Source organism: Chiloscyllium punctatum, chromosome 40 (genome assembly GCF_047496795.1).
Source record: "Chiloscyllium punctatum isolate Juve2018m chromosome 40, sChiPun1.3, whole genome shotgun sequence".
NCBI classification, from domain to species: Eukaryota; Metazoa; Chordata; class Chondrichthyes; order Orectolobiformes; family Hemiscylliidae; genus Chiloscyllium; species Chiloscyllium punctatum.
The window spans coordinates 43,960,226-43,987,697 of NC_092778.1; the positions used below are offsets into that span (position 1 = coordinate 43,960,226).

The window sequence follows — 27,472 nt, forward strand, 5'->3', positions numbered from 1 at the left end:
TTGATTGCATCACATCCATTCCATCCATCAATGCTCAGTAGCAGCCTTTTGCACTAGCTATAAGAATTCAGGTAGAAATTTATCAAAGATCCTCAAACTGCACCCTCCAAACCAATGAGCACTTCTATCCAGAAGGACAAGGGCATCAGATATATGTGAACATCACCATGAAGATCCCTCCAAGCCACCCTACATGAAGCAGTTCGAGAAAGCAGCTCATCACCTTCCTAAGGTCAGTAAAATAAAAATGATGCCCAGTCAATGATGCCCAGTTCCCACAAGGGGAATAAAAAACAACTGGTCACTAGACCATTTGGTAATTGATTATCTTTCCAGGGAACAAAAGTCCACCCAAAAAGTGTGACAATGATCCTGTGTGACAAATGCGTATACAAGTTTTCAGATACCTGGGCATTCGACAAAGTACATTACAAGGAACTGTGATAGAAAGAGAAAGGTTATCATCTGGAAAAAACTTTACTTGCAGAATCTTCAAGAAATAACATGGGTAGCAATTTGTGCTTGGAGAAATCACAAGGGTTATGCAGTTTCAAACACAGGCCTAGCAGGGATGAATCCTTGGATCTTCTTAATGGTCCTACTACTCCACAAATGGTGATTTTTCCAAATGGCCATTAACGATTTTCCAAAACTTTGGTCAGAAGTTTGTTCAATCTGTTGACCATTGGTCGAGGATCATCATTTAGTCCTGCAGCAATCATGGCGTTATCATAAATCTGTAAGAAAGCAAGAACCTGTGGTCACAGTTAGAACAACCCTTCAAATATTCACTACACGCTTTTGCTGTTTCCTCCAAAAGATAAAAACTTATTCTAAACAGTTTACATAGGAAAAAGAAATAAAGAACTGTGGATGTTGAAAATCAGAAACAAAATCAGAAGTTGCTGGGAAAACTTAGCAGTCTGGCAGCATCTGCGGAGGGAAAGCAGAGTGAATGTTTTGGATCCAGTGACTCTTCTTCAGAAAAGATACATATGGGTATGCATTGAGGCACATGCTACCAATTTGAAAATTATACAAACAGGTAAAGCTTCATTGTAGGCGTTGGACATTTGACAATCCACCCTGATCTGGTTATTGTACACCCATCTGTGTGTTGTTCTTTGTTGCCATTGGTTGTCTTGCTACTGATTGCTTTTATTCAGTGTCATCAGTCGTGTGCATTTTTCCTCACACTCTTCATGCATGATTGGTGTGCCATACATTGGTCAGAACTGGCTTACGTTGTTTACAATGTAGCACCATTATAAGCAGTGACTGTATGATCTGGGCTGGGTGTCTATTTCAGATGAATATATTTATATTTGCTGAAAATATAAGAATTTTTTTTAGAAAACACACACACACCATTCAATGCAGTTTTGGTACTTCTCTACTTGCTTGTTTATCATGTATCTCTTGCATTCTCCTCTATATTTGAAAACTGTCCTTCTCAAAATGTTAGACAACTGGTTCTTGAGCAAACTGGTTTGCATTTACCTTCTGAGCATAATTTGTAGTGGGGATGATATTCCCTTTTCCCATATTCCCATGAATATGCAGCATTGCAATGTGAAAATTTTGATTTGTTGCTTGATATTTAGTGATAATTGATTGGACAGTATACACCATATTATCCACGCTCAAACACTGTGTAGAACATGAGATTAGGTCATCCCCAGTTACTACACATGCATTGAAATACTTTGCCAGGATAGCAGCTTGCAACACATTATTTCTAATGGCTTATTTTTAATTGTGTATTTCTTAACAAATAAGTACATGTAACATTATTAAAAAATTGTGTGATGCCAAATTCTACAGCTAATGTCTCATGGTCGTGCAGATGGCATGGCTTTTGAATAAAAAATAATTTTGACTTGCAAACAGCATCCGCCTAGTCCTTTCTGCAATACAACTACTTCACGAATGGTAGCTTATTTAGGGTCTTAGAATGCAGTAGGCAAGATTTTGCTGACAGACTATTTGAGAGACTCAAAAATGCATTGATGGTTATCTTGCCACATTTAAAATATGTCCTTCTTGGGCAAATCCTTCAGTGATACCATGTCTGCAAGGTCAGGAATATAGTTACAGGAAATTTAAAAATCTGAGGGAACATTGTAAACCCTCCATTATGTTGGCTAGGCATTTATTTAACATCCTCAATCTTACTTTCATTGGGACAGACTTTATGTGCAGAGAAAATGGATCCAAGTACTTTATCTGGATGATGTTGATCTAGCACTTTGGGCTGTTAAATGTCAATCCTTACCATGATACTGCTGTCATCAGCAGGTGACAACTGAGTGTACAATCTGGCTTTATCTCACTATGGCTGTAATAGAACATAGAATATTACAACGCAGTACAGGCCCTTCGGCCCTCGATGTTGTGCCAACCTGTAAAATTAATCTGATGCCCATCTAACCTACACCATTCCATTATTAACCATGTGTATGTCCAACGTACATTTAAATGTCCTTAACATCGGCAAGTCTACTACTGTTGCAGGCCCCTACTACTCTCCAAGTAAAGAAACTACTCCTGATCTCTGTCCTAAATCTATCACCCCACAATTTAAAGCTATGCCCCTAATGTTAGCCTTCACCATCCGAGGAAAAAGGCTCTTACTGTCCACCCTGTCTAACCTTCTGACTACCTTATACATCTCAATTAAGTCAGCTCTCAATCCCCTTCTCTCCAACGAAAACAGCCTCAGTTTCCTCAGCCTCTCATAAGACCTTCCTTCCATACCAGGCAACATCCTAACAAATCTCCTTTGAACCCTTTCCAAAGCTCCACATCCTTCCTATAATGCAGTGACCAGAATTGTATGCAATACTTCAGGTGTGGCCTTATCAGTGTCTTTTACAGCTGAAGCATGACCTTGTGGCTCTGAAACATAATCCCCCTACCAATAAACACCAACACACCATATGCCTTCTTAACGACCCTATCAACCTGGGTGACAAATTTTAGGGATTTATGCACCTGGACACCAAGATTTCTGTGTTCATCTACACTGACAAGAATTTTACCATTAGCTCAGTACTCTGCATTCCTGTTATTTCTTCCACAGTGAACTAATTCACACTTTTCAGCATTAAACTCCGCTTGCCACTTCTTAGCACAGCTCTGCATCTTATCTATGTCCCTCTAACCCACAACATCCTACAACTCCGTCTATTTTAGTGTCATCCACAAATTTCTAACCCATCCTTCTACGCTACCATCCAGATCATTTATAAAAATGACGAACAGCAGTGGCCACAAAACAGATCTTTGCAGCACACTACTGCTAACTGAGCTCTAGGATGAACATTTCCTATCAACTAGGCGATATCATCACCTAAACAAATACAACCACACACACACACACACACACACACACACACAAAGATAATCCTATCCGCAATTGTACCTTATAAACTTTGGACTGTACCATATTAAGATGTGTGGCCCTTATTTCATGTCATGTAAATTAAAATCTGTTCCCACTAAGACTGCAGTTGCTGTTCTGACAAAAGGTTGTGCATCAATAGTGTATGGAATGAACTGCCAGAGGAAGTGGTGCAGGCTGGTACAATTACAATATTTTAAAGGTATCTGGATGGACACATGAATAGGAAGTATTTAGAGGAATATGGGCCAAATTCTCGCAAATGTGACTAGATTAATTTAGGATATCTGGTCAACATGGATGAGTTGGACCAAAATGTCTGTTTCCGTGCCATACATCTGTGTTCTACTCAGAAGCTTACTTTGGCATGTCTTTGAAGAACTTCAATTCTAATTAAAAAAGAAATTGGCAGTTTTCCGAGATGTGTACAACTGTACTCAGAAACAAATGCTACTGAAAGTTAATAATTTCTTCCTTTGTCTGAATTCTCTGTTGTTCAAAGTCTGCAATTAGTTGGTTTTCAATTAGTTATCCAATTACATTCCACCAGGATGCTGGAGTCTTTTATTGATGGTCGTCACTGCTACCATGAACACTCTGTCTTTGCCTTTTGTAAGGAATTATGTACCATACTGAAATAATACTGTACTGTTTGTTTTAATTCATTCAAAGATGTGTGTCTAACCATTCCTAATTGCCCTTGAGATGGTGGTGGTGGAAGCACAGGAATAGTGAGAGACTTGTAGGGGAACCTTTAGGTGGCTTCTGCTGCCATTGTCTTTATAGGTGATAAAAAGTAGAAAGTGAGAGGAAACATAATCATAATGCATTCATCCACATGCAGTCTTTTACTCATTGCTCTGCAGAGGAGACAAATAAACCCGAAACGCAGCAGCACTCCACTGCTACCATTCCTCCTCTCCCCACCCCACCCCACCCCCAAACCAGCATTAATGCTTTTGCTTACAACTCTGCACCAGCGGGTTAGAATATAAAAGTGGCAAACTTTATATTATAAAAAGGAAACATGCCAAAAAGACTTGTCGTTAACTTCCTGAAATTTACTGCAGTCTTGACTACTACTAGTAGTACAGACATTGCATCACTACTCAGCACAGTCACCACCTCGTGGCAGATACTGCAAAACTACAGCATTTCACCAGTTGATCACAGTGTCAAGGGCTACTGTAATCACTCTTGTTTTAAACACTCTGTAGTTTGACATGCCCTGAAATCCTTTAAATCAAGGGACTTTTTCTGGAAACAAAACAGTTTTCTTAGTCAAATTCTCAGTATGAATGCAAAGGCAGGATACATTACAGGGTGTATATATAAATGCTTAACAAAACAGCACTTTGACTCCCCAGTGCAGTGACAAATCTCCCAGGGAGAAAAATCACTGTCATCTATTTTTGGATGCACTAGAGCACTAAGTTTCCTTCCCCCAGCTTCCTTTCTGGTCTCAATAATGCCACTTTCACTTGACCTGCTGAAAGAACAGCACTCCAAAAGTTTCTGATTCAAATAAACCTGTTGGGACTATAACCTGATGTCATAAGACTTCTGACTGACTCAAAAGGTTATGGATTTGATTCGCAATCTACAGACCTGAGCACCAGAACTTAGGTTATCACTAAAATAGTGCAATGTTAGAGGATCAGTACCATATGAGATCAGCATTATGCAAGGCTAAGTACTAAGACAATGCAGCAGTGTTGGAGAGGAAATACCAAGGGGGTGCCATATTGTTGGGCTGGCATTATTGAAGGAGACATGCACTGTACCATAGACCTGTAGAGTGACCCGGTGTTTGAGAGATGTACCGTTTTTCGGACGACAGGTTAAAGAAAATCTAGTATCCCACCCTTGCAAAATTCAACAGCTTCCCCCTGCAAAAGCAGACCAAAAGCAGTCCAGCTCTTGAGATCATGTTCATATTCCTGTCTGTTGCCTTTTAATGCTGCCACTGAAAATCACCCACACGATAACTGGCACAGGATCAAGGTAGATCGATACTTGGGATGGACTGGGTATTTGAACTCAGACTTTTGCTCACCTGATCAAGCAGCAGTTGAGCTAGCTGTGTGTCCTGGCCTCGTAATTCATTCAGCTTCTTTATCAGGGTATGACTGAAAAACACAGGTACCACTTAATTAATGACTGCAATCTCCACAATTCCAAAATAACCATGATCTGTGTTTTAAAATTGTGCTGGAAAGGGGTCTGGAGAAGGAATAGAAAAAGGGAGAGAGAAGTGGGGAGGTAAAAAGGGATAAAACACGACAAAGAAATGTCATCAGGGAATACAGATAGATGGAGGCACAGGTGTCCAGTCATACATCATACATATACAGAGGAACCTCAATTATCCAAACGAGATGGGTGGACACTATTTCGTTCTGATAATTGATTATTTGGTTAATTGATTCAATGCCTCTCCTCAGAGTGTGAGTTTTCTGAAATTTCCTTTTTCCTCACTCTGCCTGTCTTGCTCTCTCTCTCAGGGTTTGTTTCCGAGCAGACACATGTGTGTGTAAGGGACCTACAGCATTGCTGAAGCCCCTGTCCCAATCAGTTCAATGGGATTGACACAGCGAGCACTCGCTATGTCTGCTCGGAAGGCTAGGCAGCAGCACACCGTGCATGAGCCATCACCCCACCCTCCAAACCTGCCCCCATCTGACACCCCCAAAACTGTCCAACATGCCCCCCAGTCCACCCCAGTAAAACTGCTGCTGCCTTTGGGGTAAGTCTCCAAATAGCATGTGCGCATACACAACTTTTTACTGCAACTTTTTGACAGGTTCTACCTTTGCCCTGTACAGGATAATGCTGGAGAGATTATCTGGGTAAGGGGAATTTAGGGTACACCCCTGTGTAGAACTCCAGGGAAAGTGTGGAGAGAAACAGAGAGGGCGGTCAGTCAATCACTTGGAGACGGTGCCTGGACTTTGATGAATGTCCAGGACTGTTCTCGGCAGCAATTCAGTACGCAGAGTTTGTTTATAATCACTATAAACAAAAGATGTGATCAGTATTGGAAACCCCTCTTTGATGTAATGTTTCTATCGGGATCTTGGGATCTCCTGTGGATAATCCGAAATTCATATAATTGGTATTTGGATAATCAAGGTTCCTCTGTACATGGCAATATGATAAAGGCTGGTACAATGAATTACATCAGTAGCAACTAATGACGCACGGACACCACTGTACCTTGGCAGTGAGCACACTCAGGCTCTGCCACCTCACCTTCTCAGGGCAATCGCTTGTGCAGAACTTGGATGCACTCCTCTTTCTCACTCTGCCCTGAACCACATGACCTGGTCTGGCACAAGCTGTAACTCACCTTGCATTAATTTCTAATGTTGGCTGCAGGATCTGAGCCCGTTCCTCACTAGACTTGGCAAGCTGCTGCGAGCGCAGGAAGTGTCGCGCAGCTCCCATCTCCAGCACTGTAATCATTGCAGGGTGAGTATCCAAACGTGGAGTCAACTGGTTAACACAGGAGAGAAAACATGTATCTACTGGTTTGGTGGCGCAACCTAACTTAAGAAAGAAACCGAGATCCTTATAGAACAGTAACTCTCACCACACTGACCAAAGAGCAGGATTACTCTCCTCCTGTCCCAACCAATATTCCCCTCTTAACTAGCATCATTAACACAGAGGATTTAATCAATTATTTAATGAGAAATGCTTAACATAGTTAAATGATTGGACATTTTGAGATAACTGTCCAATCATTTAGTGGTATTATCGATCCCATCTTTCTTTGGGAACTTACTGGTTGATGCTCACCAATCATATAACAATTGTATAATGGGAAGCAAAAAATGTGATGACATTGACACTTTTTCACTGCAGTTGTACACTTATGTCAACTGTGGGTCACTTGATGGCAAGCTTTTCTCCAAGAAGGTTGTGCATTCAAATCTCCCACCAGAGACTTGGATGCAATGTCGAATTCGACTCCCCCAGTGCAGTTCTGAAGGAATATTGCATGTCAGAGGTACGAACCTTCAATGACGTTAAACCAAATTCCCAACTTGCCCCTTAAGATGACTGTTAAAAATTCTAAAGCACTTCTCCATTGAAGGGCAGGGGAATCTCTCCAGTGACTTGTCCAAGCAACATCACAAATAAAAAAATCTGGTTGTCATCACATTGCTGCTTGTGGGAGCTTGCTTTATACAAACTGGCTACAGCATTTTCTACAACAAAGACTATACTTCACAAAGTACAGAAAGTCACTATGAATCTGATCCAGGAATTACTGAATGTTTCCAATACAGGGATAAAAACACGCCAAGCCTGTTCCAGCATTTAATTACATTATGGCTGGTGTGTATCTTGGGCATTGACCACTTGCCTTGCTCTATTTTCCTTTGCACCCTTGGCTAATAAGGCTTGGGAAACCTTAGATTTAAAATTAATAAAAAGGCTAACATCTACTATACATGGGACGTGAATGTTGCTAGGGAAGCTGGTATTTATCATCTTTGTGGTGGTGTTTATCTGCCTTCTGAAATTGCTGCAGACCATGTGTTGTAGGTACACGCTATAAGGGATGGAATTCCAGGATCTGACCTGGTGATATGGAAGGATTAGCAATAGTTCCAAGTCAAAGAGACTTGGAGTCAAACCTGCAGTTGGTGGTATTTCCATGTGTTTCTTGCTCTTTTTCTTCTGGGTTGAAAGATGCTGTTGAAGGTGCCTTGGGTGAATTACTGTAACACATCTTGTGATGTTATTGCCACTGTGTAATGGCAATGGAGAAGGCGATGTTGAAGGTGGTGAAAAGGGTGTTTGTGATATCGGTCAGCACTGATCCTTGTGGCACTCCACTGGTCACAGGCCTCCAGTCAGAAAAACAACCCTCCACCACCACCCTCTGTCTTCTACCTTTGAGCCAGTTCTGTATCCAAACGGCTAGTTCTCCCTGTATTCCATGAGGTCTAACCTTGCTAATCAGTCTCCCATGGGCAACCTTGTCGAACACCTTACTGAAGTTCTCTAGATTTTCCTATAGATAAGCATGGGCTGCTTCAGTATCTGAGTTGTCACGTACGGTTGTGAACATTGCACTTCTGACCTTATGAAGGAGGTAATTGACAAGCAGCTGAAGACATGGACATTATCTGAGGAAGTCCCCTAGCAATGCCCTGAGGCTGAGATGATTTAACTCATACAACGACTAGCGGACAGTTCTGCACATTTACCACCCTAAGGTTAAGAGATATTTTCTGACATCTTCCTAATGACCTGACGTTGTTATATACACAGCCCAAGGCTCCTCCATCAGCAGAAAAGGTTTCTATTCACCTGGTCACTGTTAAAACACTAAAAACCTCAACTAACTCCCTCCTTGTCCTTCTGTATCCCAGAGAACCCAAGGGTAGTTTATGTAACCTCTTTGGGGCATGTCTTGAAAACAGAAACAGCTCTAATGCCTTCCTGAAGCAAGACCATTGCATAATCAAAGGAATTACTAGATAGGTCACTCTTGACAATGTCCATCACATGAAGGGATTCACAAGGACTGAAATAAACATGGGTTCAGAACTTACCGTTCAGGGAATTCACTCAGTCACGTTAAAACTGCTGAGTCAACATGACAGTTTGAATATTACCTTAATGTTTGTCACTCGTTCTCCAAGTGCATTCCTCATCCATGCCACTAACTCCTCAGATTCTGAATCAGACAGGCGCTCTGATCCTGAAAATGCAAAACAAAATCAATGAAATCGCTTGCAGTGACGAAGTTACTGAAGTAAAATTATTAAACAAACACAGTATTTCCATAGTTCACTCATTGTTTTGTTTTGATGGCATCATATTTAATTATGATTATGGACCTGAATTTGAAGGATTGTGGAGATATCTGGATGTTTAAAAAAAGTTGAATGAAAACAAAGTGGAAATTTGCTGAAACAAGGCATTTCTTGGAGGCCACATATTTCAGGTAATTGTTGATCTTGGTCGCTTGAATTCATTTTAGGGAGAATACCTGATTTTTTATAACTACGTTTTATGACAGTTCATGTGATTAGCATTTCACAGGTTAGGGATCGTTTGGGAAAGCTTACTGAAAGTAAGGAATGGCTCAGTTTGTGTTTCTCATTTCTGATGTACCCTCTAAATATAACGTGAAATCTAATTATCCTCATACATTATTTGCCTTCAGAAATGAATTACTGGACAAAAGTGTTTTTTCTTATCTTGAATCTCTGCAGAGAGGAATCTTTTTCCCTCCATTCCTGTATCGAATGGGTGCATGCCCATCTGTGATTATGCAGAAGGATAAACATTTATATTTTCAAATTTCAAACCACATGTTTTAACTAATTCTGCAGCTTTGTGAAATAAGTTATATAATAACTTTATAATAAATCAATAATTGCGTTTACTAAAGAAACCTGGCTGATTGATCTTTTATTCTAAGTCTAATATAGGGAAAGCATGTTAATACACATATAGGAAACTGGGTAAAACAATGAAATTGATGTTGAGACACAGAGTATGGAACTATAGAAAAATGTCTTAACCATAAGAGCTTGTTTGAAACATCACACTCATTCCCTTCATCTATTTTTCCAGATTGAAGCGGATTCTGGTACCTTCTGGCAATAGATCAGAAAAAAGGCTCATAGACAGGGACAGACACCCAGTGAATGAGAAAGTGGCACACATACAGTGACAGAGAGAAACATACAAATAAAATGCTACTGTTTCTTTGCAGTGGGAGTAATCACCAGATGTGGGTCCAAGTCAGTCTAAACTCTAATTCAAGGCATTGTACCTGGCTTGTTGTCCTCAAATTTCTCCTCCTTATAATGATCTACCACAATGTCAGTCTCCACAGAAATCAGCTTTTTCTTGTCAAATTCCCGTAAGTGTAGCAGAGTCAGTTCATCAAACTGGTCATAGCAAAACAGAACCTATTGCAAACAGAAAAATGCACAAACTAAGATTAAAAATGCTCACAAAGCATGGCACTGAAATACACGGTTGAAATATAAACTAAAGCTCAGTTCTCTTGCTGCTTCAGTGCATAAATGCATCCACATGATATAATCATCCATATCAGTTGGAAAAATTCAATGGCGACTCCCTGGATTCTATGGGGAGACTGGGAACCACGGGCATTGGGGTAGGCGTATGGAAAATCTGACAGATCCACAATCTGTAGTGGGCTGTTGAGTTGAGACTCTCACTTGATGCTCAGTTAACAAAAGGATGAAAGGTGAGAATAGCTATACATGGAAGAGGATCAACAAAGCATCAATCTGCTGGAGGTGAACATAGATTTACTTTCTGATTAATGCTCTGTCAGAACAGCTGAACAAAATTTGAATGCTGGTGGAAAACCTATTTGGTAAAATATAAAGTATCAAAGAAATCCAATAAGGCATGCTGACACCCAACATCAGACACCTGGATACACTACATTCAAGAATAGTGAGAGAACGATAAAGGGTAAATACTTGGAAACTCCATCCCTTTTGCTCACCTCCATTTCTTTCTTCTTCATGGCTTCAAAGTATGGCGAATATTCTGCCAGGTGACGATTTGGGGCACACAAATAATAAATATTCCGGCTCCCCGCTTTCATTCGACTGCCATACTCAGGTAGACTGGTCATCTGACCCGCTGGCAACACAGATGATTCAAATCTCAGCAGTTTTCCAATATCCTCCTGGACATTCAAGGGAGTCAGTTAAAATAGCAACTCAGCCATGGTCATAAAGACAGGCTCAATGGCCTCAGGCACAGACTAAATCAGTGCAAGATCCCAAAAGGTGAATCAGACTGAACACAAGACACCAACTGTTTTGATAGCCAAAGTGTGGTTGAACAATGGACCTCAATATCCTGAGCTAGGTTGAGTCCCATACCCTTGATCTGTGTGATAGCTAAGCATAGAATACAGATTTGTAAACCTAGTTGACTATTACAGAACAGGGATGTATGCTGCCCATCATGTCTGTGATCACTCTTTGTTACAGCAATTTAGAAGCAATTTCACTGACCTCTCACTCAATCCCACCATTTTTTCCTCAAAATAGTCACTTCCTCAACTGTTCCCAATTGCAAGATTCATGTAAAGAAATTCGTCCCAATAGTAGAAATGCAGAGTTTTAAAAATATGTAAAACTTGTGAATGTTGAGTTCAGTGGGACTTCGGTGTATTGTACAAAGTACACAAGGAAGCATGCAAGCACAATATACACACACACACACGGCAAGACAAATGGCATTTGACAAGGGAATTGCAGAACATGAATAAAGTCTTGTTCCAATTGTATATAGAAACAGGAGTAGGCCTGCTCCACTGCTCAGGACGATCAAACAACTCAGTATCTTATTCCCACTTTCATCCCATATCTTTTGATTCCTTTAGCCCTAAGAACTATAGTTGACTGCTTCAAAACATCAATGTTTTGGCATCGACCACTTTCTGTACCAGAGAATTCTACAAACTCACCACTCTCTGGGTGAAGAAATTTCTTATAATCTTGACCTTAAATGGCCCAACCTGCATCCTTAAAATTGTGACCTCTGGTCCTAGATTCCTCAGTCACTGACAACATCCTCGTTAAACTTGAGACCGTGCAAACATTTCTGTACTGTATAACTCTATAAGGATGTTGCCAGAGCTGGAGGGTTTTAGGTATAAAGAGGCTGAATAGGTTAGTGTGTTTTTTCCCTGGAGAGTCAGAGGCTGAGGGGTGACCTCATAGGGGTTTATGAAATCATGAGGGACATGGATAGAGTGAATAGCCAAGACCTTTCCCCTAGGATGGAGAAGTCCAAAACTAGACAGCATAGGTTGAAGATGAGAAGGGAAAGATTTAAAAAGGACCGAATGGGTAACTTCTTTTCATGCAGAAGGTGGTGCATATATGGAACGAGCTGCCAGAGGAAGTGGTGGAGGGAGTTACAATTACAACATTTAAAAGGCAATTGGATAGATTTTGAAAAGGAAAGGTTTAGAGGTATAAGGACTAAATGCGGGCAAATGGGACCAGGTCAGATTGGGATGTCTGGCTGGCACAGATGAATGGACTGAAGGGTCTGTTTCCATGCTATATGACTCTATAACATCCTTCCCGCCGTTACACATCTAGTTCTATTAACATTTTATGGCTTCTGTGAGATCCTGTCTCATTCTTCTAAACTCCAGTGATCCACTCTCTCCTTATAGATCAGTTCAGCCATCCCAGGAGTCAGTCTGGTAAATCTTTGCTGCATTCCCCCCATAACAGAGCACTTTCCCTCAGATAAGGAGACTAAAACTGCACAGTACATTCTAGGCTGGTCTTACCAAGAACCTTGCAACAAGGCATCCCTGCTCCTGTTTTCAAATCCTCTTGCTAGGAAAACTAAAATACCATTTGCCTTCTTCACTGCCTACTGCACCTGCATGGTTACTTTTCAGTGAATGAAGTACAAGGGCACCTGGATCTCATTACACCTCTCTGCTTCCCAACTGGAGAACATTTGCCCACTCATAACTTGTCCCAACTCAGTACAGTACTTTGGTGAGAACACACTAGAAGCACAGTACATAGTTTTGGTTTCCATATTCAAATTTATACTTGTATTGAAGGTCTGGAACTTACAATTAGAGGTAGAGGAGGTTGGGCCTGTTCTGCTTTGGAGTTTGGAAGAATGAGATGGGATATTGCTGAAACATACAAAATTTAAAAGGAGCTTGACAAAAGTAGATATTAGGAAGTTTTTCCCCTCTGGCTGATAAATGCACAGCACGATAAGGAGGTCAATCATATAGGATTGAGACAAGAAAAAAATACTTCATTCAAAAGGTTTGGAATTCTTTGCCTCTGTGGGTTAAAATTGAGATACAAACTATCTGTACACAGACAAGAGACTTCTGCTCAAAGAAGGGTTGAAAAAGTTATTTAGAAAAAACACATCCCTGCAACACTGAAAACCAGTCAGGGATTTCAGCCATTCCTAACTACCGATAAATCAAAATCCCAAGCCAGCAAACCTTCACGTCCTGCTCAGTAGTTGTCACAATCCCCTCACGTAAGAACAATCCATAATCCTCGTAAAACTTGATGAACTTCTCAGGCTCTTTTTTCCCCTGGTCCAGGAAGAATTTGATGAGTCGTTGCTGCAGAACATCCCGCAGCTTCCTGCAGACAGCAACAAAACTCTGAGTAACACATCAGCTCTGACTGGTATGGGGGTGCTGTGTGGCTGAATTGCTTCTTTCCAAGGTAAATTCATTAAACAAATCACAGAAGCCAAGTTCTTCCGGTCTGATTTTCAGCCTATAACTGGTCAGCAGAGGGCAGCAATGTAAATTTCACAATTGTAATTTTTCATACAGCCTATGAAAGCTGACCTTAACTTTTTAACATTAAAGCCCCAAAATTTCAGAACAGCATATAATACTGGTGTTAAAATGTATATAGATGGCAATGTTACAAAATGAATAATTGATATGATTTCTTTAGTATTACTGGCTTTTATGGTATTTCATAGAGAATGTTGTTTTTGGATTTAGGCCCAAATCAAGCATGACTGATAACCCCTTGAAAATATTACTAATTAGAAATCGACCCTGTGACGTCTAGTGTAAAAAATATTTTTACATAAATATATACATTTATGGAATAAAAGTTACCTGGAGTGACTGACAGACTGGAATCTACTCAAGGACTTCAGAGATCAACCAATACACTGGAATTATTTCCCACCAGAACAAAACAGCCTGCTTGATTCACAATCCATTCACTCCTTCAGTCACTAGCACTCATGCGGTTGAAGCATATACTTATACACCAACCCTGCGTACCTGATGAGCATGCTCTCCTGCAGCAGCTCTCTGCTGAGGTTCAGTGGGATATCTTCACTGTCAACAACACCTACAAGCAGCACAGGAAAAGGTATGAAAAACATGTTTAGTAGTCCTGATTATCAGATTACTGACTAGAATCAAACTTTAATCCCTATCGTAAGGCGCTGTAGACAATGCTATATAGTCACTTTGTACTTTGTACTTTTCATTTGTTGGTTTTGGACCACAAGCTGTCACCTAGATTACTGAAAGGAATAAATGAGAAAGGGGAGGGTAAGCTGTTCAAAGTGATATTGCTCAAAGACCAACAAAAGTTTCCACCCATGCTCAATATCCTGATACAGAAAACCCCAATGAAGGTGCTGGGTTGAAGGCAAGTCCCCGGAAAGCCAGAGTTTATGCACCTACGCTTTGAATGGGAATGAGGAAAGTGTGTCCAGCAGGCTAAGATAAAAGGTAGGGAGGAGGGACTTGGGGGACGGGCGTTGGAAATGCGATAGGTGGAAGGAGGTCATGGTGAGGGTGATAGGCCAGAGTGGGGTGGGGGCGGAGAGGTCAGGAAGATGATTGCAGGTTAGGAAGGCGGTGCTGAGTTCGAGGGATTTGACTGAGACAAGGTGGGGAGAGGGGAAATGAGGAAACTGGAGAAATCTGAGTTCATCCCTTGTGGTTGGAGGGTTCCTAGGTGGAAGATGAGGCGCTCTTCCTCCAACCGTCGTGTTGCCATGGTCTGGCAATGGAGGAGGCCAAGGACCTGCATGTCATTGGCAGAGTGGGAGGTGGAGTTAAAGTGTTGAGCCACGGGGCGGTTGGGTTGGTTGGTGCAGGTGTCCCAGACGTGTTCTCTGAAACGTCCCGCAAGTAGGCAGCCTATCTCCCCAATATAGAGGAGGCCACATCGGGTGCAGAGGATGCAATAAATTATGTGTGTGGAGGTGCAGGTGAATTTGTGGTGTATATGGAAGCATCCCTTGGGGCCTTGGAGGGAAGTAAGGGGGGGGAGGTGTGGGCGCAAGTTTTGCATTTCTTGCGGTTGCAGGGGAAGGTGCAGGGAGTGGAAGTTGGGTTGATGGGGGGTGTGGACCTGACGAGGGAGTCACGGAGGGAGTGGTCTTTTCGGAACACTGATAGGGGAGGGGAGGGAAATATATCCCTGGTGGTGGGGTCCGTTTGGAAGTGGCGGAAATGATGGCGGATGACACACTGTATATGGAGGTTGGTGGGGTGGTAGGTGAGGACCAGTGGGGTTCTGTCCTGGTGGTGGTTGGAGGGGCGGGGCTCAAGGGCGGAGGAACAGAAAGTGGAGGAGATGCGGTGGAGGGCATCGTCGACCACGTCTGGTGGGAAATTGTGGTCTTTGAAGAAGGAGGCCATCTGGGTTGTACGGTATTGGAACTGGGCTTCCTGGGAGCAGATGCGGCAGAGATGAAGGAATTGGGAATATGGGATGGTGTTTTTACAGGGGGCAGAGTGGGAGGAGGTGTAGTTTAGGTAGCTGTGGGAGTCGGTCGGTTTATAGTAAATGCCCATGTTGATTCGGTCGCCTGAGATAGAAATGGAAAGGTCTAGGAAGGGGAGGGAGGAGTCTGAGACGGTCCAGGTGAATTTGAGGTCGGGTGGAAGGTGTTGGTAAAGTGGATGAACTGTTCAACCTCCTCGTGGGAGCACGAGGCAGCGCCGATACAGTCATCGATGTAGCAGAGGAAAAGGTGGGGGGTGGTGCCAGTGTAGCTGCAGAAGATGGACTGTTCCACATATCCTACGAAGAGGCAAGCATAGCTGGGGCCCATGTGGGTGCCCATGGCTACTCCTTTGGCTTGGAGGAAGTGGGAGGATTGGAAAGAGAAGTTGTTCGGGGTGAGGACCAGTTCAGTCAGTCGAAGGAGGGTGTCAGTTGAAGGGTACTGATTGGTACGGCGGGAAAGGAAGAAGCGGAGGGCTTTGAGTCCTTCGTGATGGGGGATGGAGGTGTACAGGGACTGGGTGTCCATGGCGAAGGTAAGGCGTTGGGGACCGGGGAAGCGAAAATCATGGAGGAGGTGGAGGGCGTGGGTAGTGTCCCGAAAGTAGGTGGGGAGTTCTTGGACTAAGGGGGACAGGACCGTGTCGAGGTATGCAGAGATGAGTTTGGTGGGGCAGAAGCAGGCTGAGACAATGGGTCGGCCGGGGCAGTCAGGTTTGTGGATTTTGGGCAGGAGGTAGAAACGGGCGGTGTGGGGTTGTGGGACTGAGGTTGGAGACGGTGGATGGGAGATCCCCTTAGGTGATGAGGTTATGGATGGTCTGGGAGATGATGGTTTGGTGGTGGGAGGTGGGGTCATGGTCAAGGGGGCAGTAGGAGGTGGTGTCAGCTAGCTGGCATTTAGCCTCAGCAGTGTAAAGGTCGGTGCGCCAAACTACTACCACGCCTCCCTTGTCTGCTGGTTTGATAGTGAGGTTGGGGTTGGAACGGAGGGATTGGAGGGCTGCACGTTCGGAGGGTGAGAGGTTGGAGTGGGTGAGAGGGGTGGAGAAGTTAGGCGGTTAATGTCGCGGCGGCAGTTGGCTATGAAGAGATCGAGGGCAGGTAAGAGGCCAGCACGGGGTGTCCAGGTGGATGGGGTGTGCTGGAGGTGGGAGAAGGGGTCGTCAGAGGGTGGGCGAGAATCTTGGTTGAAGAAGTAGGCACGGAGGTGAAGGCGGCGGAAGAATTGTTCGATGTCACACCGCGTGTTGAACTTGTTAATCCGAGAGCGTAGGGGAATGAAGGTGAGGCCTCCGCTGAGAACTGATCTTTCATCCTCAGAGAGGGATAGTTCTGGAGGGATGGTGAAAACCATCTGGTAGGGCTGGGAGGTAGGACCTGGTGTGGGGCTGCAGCTAGGAGTGGGGGGCGGGTTTGGGTGTGGGGGCGGGGACAGAGATTGACATGGGGGCGGAGATCGGCGTGGGGGCGTGGAGGCGTGGAAGCCGCGAATCTGTCGGCGATGGTCTTCCTGGCGATCGTGGAGGCGGTTGTCTGGGCGGCGATCGCGGAGGCTGCGAGGTCAGTTCTAATACTTGCACTCCAAGATGCACACGTGAAGACTTGGCTTGCAATACTGGTAATCTAGTCTTATTGTGATAAAGGTTGATAACACAACGTTGGATTGAAGAATTAAGAGGCAAGCTGACGTCAAGTAGGTAGCACTGTTGCTCTGACTGGGACATTTAATGACCAGTAATTGAAACTCAGATGCTGTTAATAGGTCGACGAGGAGTGAAATGTGCAAAACTCACCACGTAGAAATCGGAGCCACTTGGGTAAGATGTCCGTGGCTTTAGTTTGAATCAACACTTTTCGGCTGTACAATGACACACTAGACCCCAACTCTCTGCTCACATCAAACATATTCGGCTTCTATGTAAACAGAAAAAAAATCTCAAATTAAAAGGATTACAACACAACTCCCAGTCCTGGATACCATATCCCCCACCCCTGCCTCTTCACCCTCAGCCCTGGACAATGTATTCCCCAATTCACTATTCCTTATCCCAGATACCACCCCCAACACCCTGGGGCCTCATCCTACCTCACACTTCCTGACACTCTTGACCCAAGTCTCTACATGCCTGATCTTCTCTTCGCCTTCACCTGCTGTTTCTCTTCCTCTACCACTGACCACGAATGAAATCCTCTCCTCCACCCATGGACACTGCAGCTCCAATCTTCGATACCAACCCCAATCTTGTCATGCCTTGGACAGTGGGGGCAATGCCTCCTTATTTTTCCAATTCTGCCACATAGGATTTTATGCACCTCCAACAATGCAGCCTTCCCTCTGGTGTCTGAATTATGAGGTTAGTTATGGAGAAAGAAACAAATTGATCTGTTGTCATAATAGATTTCAATGACTGCCAAATATTTGTCCTCAGCCACTGCCATTAAATGGTATATGGTAATTAGAGGTAGTTGTCCTATACCACCGTAGTTGCATTCCAGCTAAACTTCGCTTGATAGAAATCACTTAATAGAAATAATGGGGCCTATGGGAAAAGTGGTGTTGGGGTAGACCAGCAAAAAAATCATTCCCGATCACTTAAAAATCACCCAAAAATCTAACGCAAAGTATGGCAACCTGAATGAAGGTTGAAAGCATATTTATTAACAAAACAAAAGTAAATTTAACACAGTACATTTTTTAAATGTAAGAAAACTGCTCTCTGTACAGTACATGCGCAGAATGTCACAGAGACTTTCGTGTGGACATCAGGGCATACACTGAACAACAAGAACATCAGCACATGCGCAGAATGAAGCACACAAACTGATCCCCACTGGAATCGCACTATCGTTCTCCAAAATACCATTCCCTAATTCTTCAGTGCGATTTGGCTATAACGTCACTGTCAAAACGTGCACTGTACCAGAACTACCTGTATCACATTGCTGTCTGTGGGATTCTTGCTGGGTGCAAATTAGCAGTGTTTTCTACATTACAGCAGAAAGGGTTGCACTGACTGTAATGTGCTTTGGGGCCTTTAAGTTTAAGGATGCGACATGCAGCATCATTTTTTTGCCTTATATATTGTCAACAGACTTAAAGATGCTATAATAAACATGAGGTTTAGATAACTAACCAACTCCTTAACAGAACGATTCCAGACGTGGCATCTTTGCTGCACAGAAGAATAAATTTCTGCCCAGTTCAATAACAGTTTCTTCCCTGCCATTATCAGGCAGATGAATGGATTCTCTAACTACAAATAATGTCAATCTTGCTTTGCGCACCTCCAGTGCAGTGTAATCTGCATGTCACGCTCTGTCTAAGCACCTCATTGTTTGCTATGATCTGCCCATACTGTGCACAAAACAAAGCTTTTCACTGTACTTAGGTACTCGTGACTACAATAAATCAAATCAAAGTTACGAGCTACCACAATCAACAACACTCACCATGTCTGGCACATAGAAGATGCTGCGAATGTTGAGTGGGGCATCGGTGCGATAGTGGAGGATATACCGTGGTTTATCATATGCCTTTGCAATATAGCGGTAGAATTCCTCATGCTGCCATTCGCTGATCTCTTTTGGATCCATCATCCACAGAGCCTTATTGGAAAACATTTCCTCAAATTAATCAATTAAGTAAATCCATTAGTCAGGCCAATCCTCCAGTAATAAATTTCATAAAGCGGAACCCCCAAATTAACTACATCAATTACCCATTAGCTCCAACCCATTGGCCAATCTCTAACTCACCTCACTGGGGTTAATGTTTATAACCCAATGATACTGCCAATTTTATAAATCAGTCTGGATCCTGTCATCTGATTCAAAAGCTAAGTCCGCTTCACAAAATCCTCCACTGCTCCATGCAGCACAGTCTGCTTTCTATTCAAATTAGGTAAAGTCCTTGTCATCAACTAACCTGCAGTGTATTCAATCGGTGCCCATTCAAGTAGATTGGAAAACTGACAAAGTTGCTGTATTTGTTCACCACGTCTGGAATACAAACCAAGCGCAGAGTTATACTAGTTCATCAGTTCAATTACAGCTGTCATTATAACACAGGCAGGAACTTACTCAGCACTTTCCTGCCCTAATAATCACGAACAAATTCCCTCAACATTTACTTGATTATTCCATCCAGGCAAGTGCTACCTCTGACAGGATCACACTGGAATGCATTACCCTGTGACAAAGTATCATCAAAACTTAAGAGCATAGAAAATCAGTCAATTCTTGCAGCCTGTGTCTCTTTGAAAGAACTGTCATGTACAATCTCACATGCATGTTTTTTTATCTACAATGTAAGTTTGACTTCCTCAGGAACCTGTTCAAATCCATTTGCAAATTATTTATGGGTTTGGTTTCCACCACTTTTAAAGGTCATCATTCGAAATTCCAAAAACTCAAGATCCTCTACAAATTATTTTAAGTTAATGGTCTCTCGTTATTAACATAACACAAAATCTCTCACCATTCTGAAAGTCTCTATTTGATCACCCCTTGTTTATCTCAGAGTTTAACCAGTTTTGCATAAATTTAATCAAAGAACAATCACGAAAAAATTACCAGTGTGCTGTCAAGACAGAGTAACAAGAAGAAAGAAATGGCAACAAATAGTGCAGAAATTAAACCAAGTTGGATTCTGCAAATAGCAGCTTTGGTTTCAGTCCTTAACCTGCTACAATATTGTTCTAATTCTCACCTCTAACACGATCTTGATTTGCAAACTCTTTGCAATCTTTCTTTAAGTGAATGACAATCTTGGTTCCTGGCTTCACCCCAGCGGCTTCAGCAATTTCATACATTCCAGAGCTGGAGGTACAGACAGTAGTCCAGTCAGCAACACAGCATCACTATTAGCCAATAAAGTACTCCATTCACGCAGCTCCCCACTAAGTCCTCACAAAACTCTCCCACCTCTGCCCCCGCCCTCAAGCTCTCCCTTGCAGACTATGCCCAAAATCGCCATGTGGCCCTTACAGACAACCCAATCCCTTCTTACAGCCCTGCACAGTCCTCACGCCAGAGCTTCTTTCCCACAAAATCTTTGCAGATACCCACCCACCCACCCCGCAACACGACAAATCTTCAACTATGGGTATACCTACACCATATAATACAGTAGTCCATGGCAGCGGCGCGCCACCACATTAAGTTCAATTAGGAATGGACACATCCTGTGAATGAATTAATTTTATTTAGGCCCCCATTTTGTCAGGTTATTCTCAAGCTGAGGACAGCCCTTCCTACAAACTGTTGATGTGAGAGGGTGCAGTCTCCTCACCCATCAGAAGCCCATTTATATGCTGTGCTGTCATCCTCTGCTGCCTGTGTGTACACCTCCACTTTATCAGCCACCATGAACACAGAGTAGAATCCAACCCCAAACTGTCCAATGATCCCAGTGCCAGCCTCTGCTTGGTTCTGCAAAGCCTCCAGGAAAGCCTAACGTCAAGAATGAAAAGAGAATCTTTTAATTAAGGCAGCATTGAAGGAAGTGAGTCAAATACATTCAAAATTTCATACCTGGAATCAAACAAGCAAGGTGAGCAATCAGTTACAATATGTACAACTTACAGAATGATACAGCATAAAAGGAAACCCATTGCATCTGACTGTGCCAGTTCTTTGAAACAGCTGACCCAATTAGCCCCACTCCCTTGATCTTTCTCCATACACTTAAAAATTTCTCCTTCTCAATTAGTTATCTGTAGTTCCCTTACAAAGTTAATAACAAATTATTGCTCTTTTAAGCTGCTCATACCAGCTCATCTCAAATCACTGAAGGTAAAGTCTCACCTCCCCTTCTGCTCCTTTCAAATACACAACATGAAACATGGTGCAAAATATATTCCATTCCAGTGAAAGTAAGTATCACAGATTGAAGAATTCATCATCAGTCCATCATTAGGCAGGTGGCAAAATGACATTTAAAAGCTCAATCATGGCCTGAAAGGTCTCAGACTCAATATCTGTGCTCAGCTTACAGCTCCTTTCAATAAAGGCAGAGGTGCTGCATTGCCTTTAATGTCGTGGGGTGGATGGCTGTGACTGAGGAAGCCCGGACGCCTACTCCTGGTCACTATCCTTTTTAAAACACAACAGTGAGGCATGACTAGGCCAGAGAGTGAACACCCATGAAAAGCCAACACAGCCCATGAGGCTTGCACCCTCTGTTAGTTATGATTGCAGGAATCAGCCCAGAATGATCACTGCCAATACTGGGTAGCACAGAAACAACAGATGAAAACATTGGAGCAGAGGTAGAGGAGATGAGCAAAGGCTTCAGAAAGAGAAAATGAAATTTAAAAATTCTAGAATTTTCTAACCTTGGATCCAGAACGTGCAATGGTTCCAAGGTTCTCAATTAGTTCCTCCTTGGTCATTCCAATGCCAGTGTCCTGAGAGGGGAAAAAATACAATAACAGCATGTTAAACACCAAGGGTTCAGGGTCAGAATTGCTAATCTCAGCTTTAGTCTGTCTTAGGAACTGTGTTATACAAAAGTCCATCTGGAAAGACAGGGTGCTCTAGTGCTATTCCTAATCAGACAAAAAGTTTCTCCATATTGACACTGTTCAACCTTTCCAATTTTGAAACACTTCAATTAGATGACTCCTCAACTTTCTAAAAAGAAACTGGTACAGACCAAGTTTATATGGATTTGCCTGATAATTTAATCCTTTCGGGCCTGGTATAATATTGGTGAATCTTTGCAGATTCACTCTCCAGGACTAACATCACATTAAGTATGAACAGAAAATATTCAATGTGTTCAGAAGGTCTCGCAGCGCCTACAGAGAGAGAAACAGAGTCAATGTTTTCAGAAAATATCATTCATTAGAACCAGCTGTCAGAATTGAAACCCTATGTTTCTCTCTTCACAGATACTGCCAAACTTATTGAATATTCTCAGCAATTTTTATTTCTAAAGTTAGATTTCCAGAAGCCACAGTAATTTTGTTTTTGTATTAATATTCTCAAGAATGGGTGCCCATATAGACACCAGATGGGATCTTACCAAGACGCTGTACAACTTGAGCATTACAAAAGTAAGAGAATACAGTGACTGTCCTTACCTGGATGGTTAGGGTACCTTTCTCTGTATCACTCTGTAGATGAATTTCCAGTGGTGTCTGGTTCTGGGCATTGCTCATCAGTTTATGGCGTAGCTTTTCAAGGGCATCACTTCCATTGGATATCAGCTCACGAATAAATACCTACATTAAATTAGGGGAGAGTAATAGGATAAAGAAGGAATCATGCAGAGGAAATTCTCCGAGATCCAGAACAATCTAAAATTACAGTAATAAAATTAGTCAGGTACTGATTTTTATTGATATCTTTTAGAAATCTGAGGGGAAAAGTGAGATTTTTCATTTCTTACCTCCTTTTCAGAGTACAAGGAGCGGGCAACAATGTCCAGAAGCTTCTTTGTTTCTGCTTGAAACTCATATTTGGAAAAACCACCTGTGGGGGGGGGGGGGCGGGGAAGGAGGAAAAAGGATAATGCTGAAGAGCTCCAGGAGCAAATGGATTACAAGCAAAAACACGTGAGAAGCTGATTTGTTCTCCTTAGAGCAGAGAAGTTTCGGGGAGATTTAACAGAGATGTTTAAAATAAAGAGGAGTTTTAAGAGTTGTTGTTACTTTAACAAGATTGGTAACTGGAGGACACAAAATTTGTCTGATTTAAGATCATTGATAAAGAACCTGGGGCAGGAAAAATAAAAAGGATTTTAAATGCAATGTGTTACAATTATTACAGTAACGTTGTTGTTTCAGTTAATTACAATAACTGGATGGAACTGCTTGAAAGGGCAGTGGAAGTAGACTAAATAGCAATATTGAGATGGATTTTTTTTCTTCTATAATAGGACATAGGCATCACTGACAAAGCCACCTTTATTTCCCTTCCCATTTGGCCTTAAGGTGGTGAAGATTATTCACCTGCTTGAAAAGTTGTAATCCATCTGGTACAGGAACTCCTACAGTGCTGCTGGGAAGAGAATCCCACGTCAGGGTGGAATGGGACTTTTAGAGGAGAATTTGTAGTTATTTGTGATCGTCTGCCCTTGTCTTTCCAAGAGGTACAGGTACAAATTGGGGGTGGGTTGCTGCAGTACAACTTATAGATGGGACACATTACTGCCACTATGTGCCAGTGAGAGGAAGTGAATTTTAAATTGGTGGATGAGATGCCAATCAAATGGGCACCTTTGTCAAGCTTCTTGAGTGCTGCTGGAGATGCACTCATCCCAGCAAATGACGAGTATTCAATCACACTCATTTGTACCTTGTGGTTGGTGGGCAGGTGGTGTGTAATTCATCGCAGAATTCCCAGCCTCAGACTTGCTTTTAAGTCACAATATTTACATAATTACAGTTCAACTTCTGCTCAACGGATATTGATATTGGAGAATTTAATGAGCGTAATTTCATTTAATACCCATGAGAAACTGTTTAGAAAAGCTCTAATTGAAAATGATCATTGCCTGCTGTAAATGTTACTTGCCACTTATCCAAAGTCAGAACTAAGTCTGGCTGCACAATCCCACACACTCCTTCAATGTCTGAGGAGTTGCGAATGATGAACATTATGCAACCATCAAAGAACATCCCACTTCTGACAGTATGAGGAAGGTCATTGAGTCATAGAGATGTACAGCATGGAAATACACCCTTCAGTCCAACTCGTCCATGCTGACCAGATATCCCAAATCAATCGAGTCTCACCCGCCAGCACCCAGCCCATAACCCTCCAAACCTTTCCTATTCATATACCCACCCAGATGCCTTTTAAATGTTGCAATTGTATTAGCCTCCACCACTTCCTCTGGCAACACATTCCATACATACACCACCCTCTGCTTGAAAAAGTTGCCCCTCAGGTCTCTTATATCTTTCCCCTCACACCCTAAACCTATGGCTGCCAGTTCTGGACTCTCCCACACCAGGGAAGAGACTCTGTCTATTTATCCTATCCATGCCCCTCATGATTTTATAAACCCCTATAAGGAAACCCCTCAGCCTCCAACACTCCAGGGAAAACAGCCCCAGGCTATTCAACCTCTCCCTATAGCTCAAATCCTCCAACCCTGGCAACATCCTTGTAAATCCTTTCAAGTTTCACAATATCCTTCCGATAGGAGGGAGACCAGAATTGCATGTAATATCCCAATGTCTTGTACAGCTACAACATGACCTCCCAACCCCTATACTCAATACTCTGACCAACAAAGGGAAGCATACTAAATGCCTTCTTCACTATCCTATCTACCTGCAACTCCACTTTCCTTTGGGAAGGAAACTGCCATCTTTACCATGTCTGGCCTACATGTGACTCCAGACCCTCAGCAATTTGGTTGACTATTAATTGCCCTCTGGGCAATAAATGCTGCCTAGCAGCAACACCCTCAACCCATGAGTGAATGAAGGAAAAAACAACCCTCTTCCATATGGCAGAAGATACAAGTTTGAAAAAGATGTACCGACAGATTCAAGAACAGCTTCTTCCTGACTGTTATCAGACTTGTTAATGTACATTACAATCAATCTTTCTCTGCACCTTCCCTCTAGTTGTGATACTATATTCTGTGCTCTGTCCTGTTATTTTGATGGTCTCAGGTCAAGTACGTTTTGCCTGGTTAGCACACCAAATAGTACTTTTCACTGTATCTCGGTACATGTGACAATAACAGATCAAACTAACACCTTTAATTTCAGGCTTTTATTGAATTCAAATTTATCTGCTGTGGTGGGATTCAAATCCACGTCCCCAGAACATAAGAGTGACACAGGACGGAAACAGACCCTTCAGTCCAACCAGTCTATGCCAACCATAATCCCAAACCGAACTAGTCCCACCTGCCCGGTCTTGGACCACATCCCTCCAAACCCCCTCCAATCATATACCCATCCAAATGTCTTCCAAACACTGCAACTACACTCACTTCCACCATCTCCTCAGGAAGCCCATTCCACACACAATGTGTAAAAAAAAAAGTTGCTCCTCTCGTCTTTTTAAATCTCTCACCTTAAAAATGTGTCTCCAGACTTGAAACATGGAAAAGCAATTGATTGGATACTACACTGAAGAAGTCTTGCACCAATGCAATGAAACGATTAATAATTGACTTACTTAGATACTTACTTCAGAGGATAAAAGTTTATAGGGCTACGGGGAAGGGGAATGTGACTAATCGGTAGCACAACCAAAAAACAACAATGTGCCAAATAGCCTTCATTTCACTGTATTACTGTGAAATTACTTCATAAACTAAAAAGGCAAGCTGATATATTTTGTAATTCTGAGGTGCCCAACGTACCTTTCACATTCTCAGAGTCAGTGATGATATTATGCAGTGTCTCTTCTTCCGGACTCTGTGCTGTCTGTGTGGTATAAAGGCGCCAGCAGAGGGAACTGCTGGGGACAACAGTGTACTGATTGCGATTCAAAAAGACAGAATATTGGAGCTTGGAAATTTCACTCTCTACAATAACAACAAACAACGCAATGTTAACAAATAAAGAATGTGCGTTCACAGAATAATTTAAATTAAATTCCTCTCTTACTGAAAGAACGATTCTGAGTTCCCCTCCCTTCAAGTCTGTAATGCTCAGCTCCTCAGTCAAAATGCAACAAGGTTCAAGATGAATGATGTTTACTGTTAATCCTGATCATCCCATTCAATCTGTTAAAACTACACAAAGCTCAATTCAAATAATTAATGTTGTCATTCTATCTCCATTCCCCTTTCCTCCTACTGCTCCCTGCAGCCCTCTCCCATACCCAAAGCCCAGTGCCACAACCATCGCCAAGCCATGATTTTGATGTATCACTCTCTGTATCACTCTCTGTATCACTCTCTGTATCACTGGGCTCCTCTATGCTGCTGTACTCTCACCACCCCCACCTCCTCATGCACTTGCACAGTCTCTCTCTCTCTCTCTCACCATATCCAGCCCGAGGTCCCCCTCAGCAATGCCCAATCCTCCCGTGCTTCCTCATTCTCCCCCCCTCCCCCTTCCTCGGGGCGGCCTTCTCCTCCTCCCATCCCCCGGGGCGGCCCTCTGGTCCCCCCCTCACCCCTCGCGCTGCCCCCCGCTCTCCTCCGGCCGTTGCTCTGGAGCCGGGCTCGAGGCAGCGCGCGGAGGACAGAGAAACCTCGCGCTCCGCGGATCAACGCCATGACCGTCGCGCAGATGACGTCAGAGGGACAGGGTCCTCTTTCGGACGTCGTGGGCCTAGAGCTGTTCAGTTCAAACGCCTGATTGGAAGTGGGGACTAAATTAAAATATAGTCATGATTTGGAGATGCCGGTGTTGGACTGGGGTGTACAAAGCTAAAAATCACACAACACCAGGTTATAGTTCAACAGGTTTAAATGAAAGAAGTGAAACTATCACTGTATTCTAACAGATGAAAGGCTTAACAGAAAATCATTTTTTCAATATATAATTTCAGTTACATCACGCTGTAAATTTTTGCTATAAATTCTGTGTTAGGATTGAACCCTTCACTATCACCTGATGAAGGAGCATCGCTCCGAAAGCTAGTGTGCTTCCAATTAAACCTGTTGGACTATGACCTGGTGTTGTGTGATTTTTAAAATTAAAATATAAATTACTCAATTTCCTGTATTCACGCATAAAAAGGTAATTTTTTTGAAATAGAAAGTGATGAAACTCCAAGGTAAAGATAAATTATAGCAAGACCCGCACTGAAGGTTCTCCTCACGCATTTTTAGAAAATTAGCTGTCTT

The 27,472-nt window shown here is 42.7% G+C and overlaps 1 protein-coding gene across 1 annotated transcript; it reads right to left on the reverse strand.

The window, feature by feature from the left end:
- Positions 1-458: 458 nt before the first annotated feature.
- trap1 (TNF receptor-associated protein 1) lies at positions 459-26,942 on the reverse strand. Its single transcript, XM_072559702.1, has 18 exons — positions 26,797-26,942; positions 26,036-26,200; positions 23,096-23,178; positions 22,788-22,928; positions 22,038-22,109; positions 20,993-21,153; positions 20,411-20,520; positions 19,628-19,701; positions 19,153-19,308; positions 17,496-17,616; positions 14,235-14,304; positions 13,422-13,569; positions 10,917-11,102; positions 10,206-10,344; positions 9,037-9,122; positions 6,753-6,898; positions 5,460-5,532; positions 459-737 (listed from the first exon to the last, which is right to left on the reverse strand). Exons 1-18 carry the CDS (start codon positions 26,897-26,899, stop codon positions 636-638), a joined length of 2,136 nt encoding a protein of 711 aa, XP_072415803.1. The 5' UTR covers positions 26,900-26,942; the 3' UTR covers positions 459-635.
- Between the last annotated feature and the right edge of the window lie 530 nt (positions 26,943-27,472).

What these genes read in the sequence shown, in the direction of transcription:
- trap1 (XM_072559702.1), bottom strand. Translation starts at nt 26,899, where the DNA reads ATGGCGTTGATCCGCGGAGCGCGAGGTTTCTCTGTCCTCCGCGCGCTG. An exon ending in CCTTGTACTCTGAAAAGGAG is followed by an intron (nt 22,929 to 23,095) that starts GTAAGAAATGAA and finishes AATTTAATGTAG; the next exon opens with GTATTTATTCGTGAGCTGAT. An exon ending in AAATCAAGATCGTGTTAGAG is followed by an intron (nt 19,702 to 20,410) that starts GTGAGAATTAGA and finishes TTTGTATTCCAG; the next exon opens with ACGTGGTGAACAAATACAGC.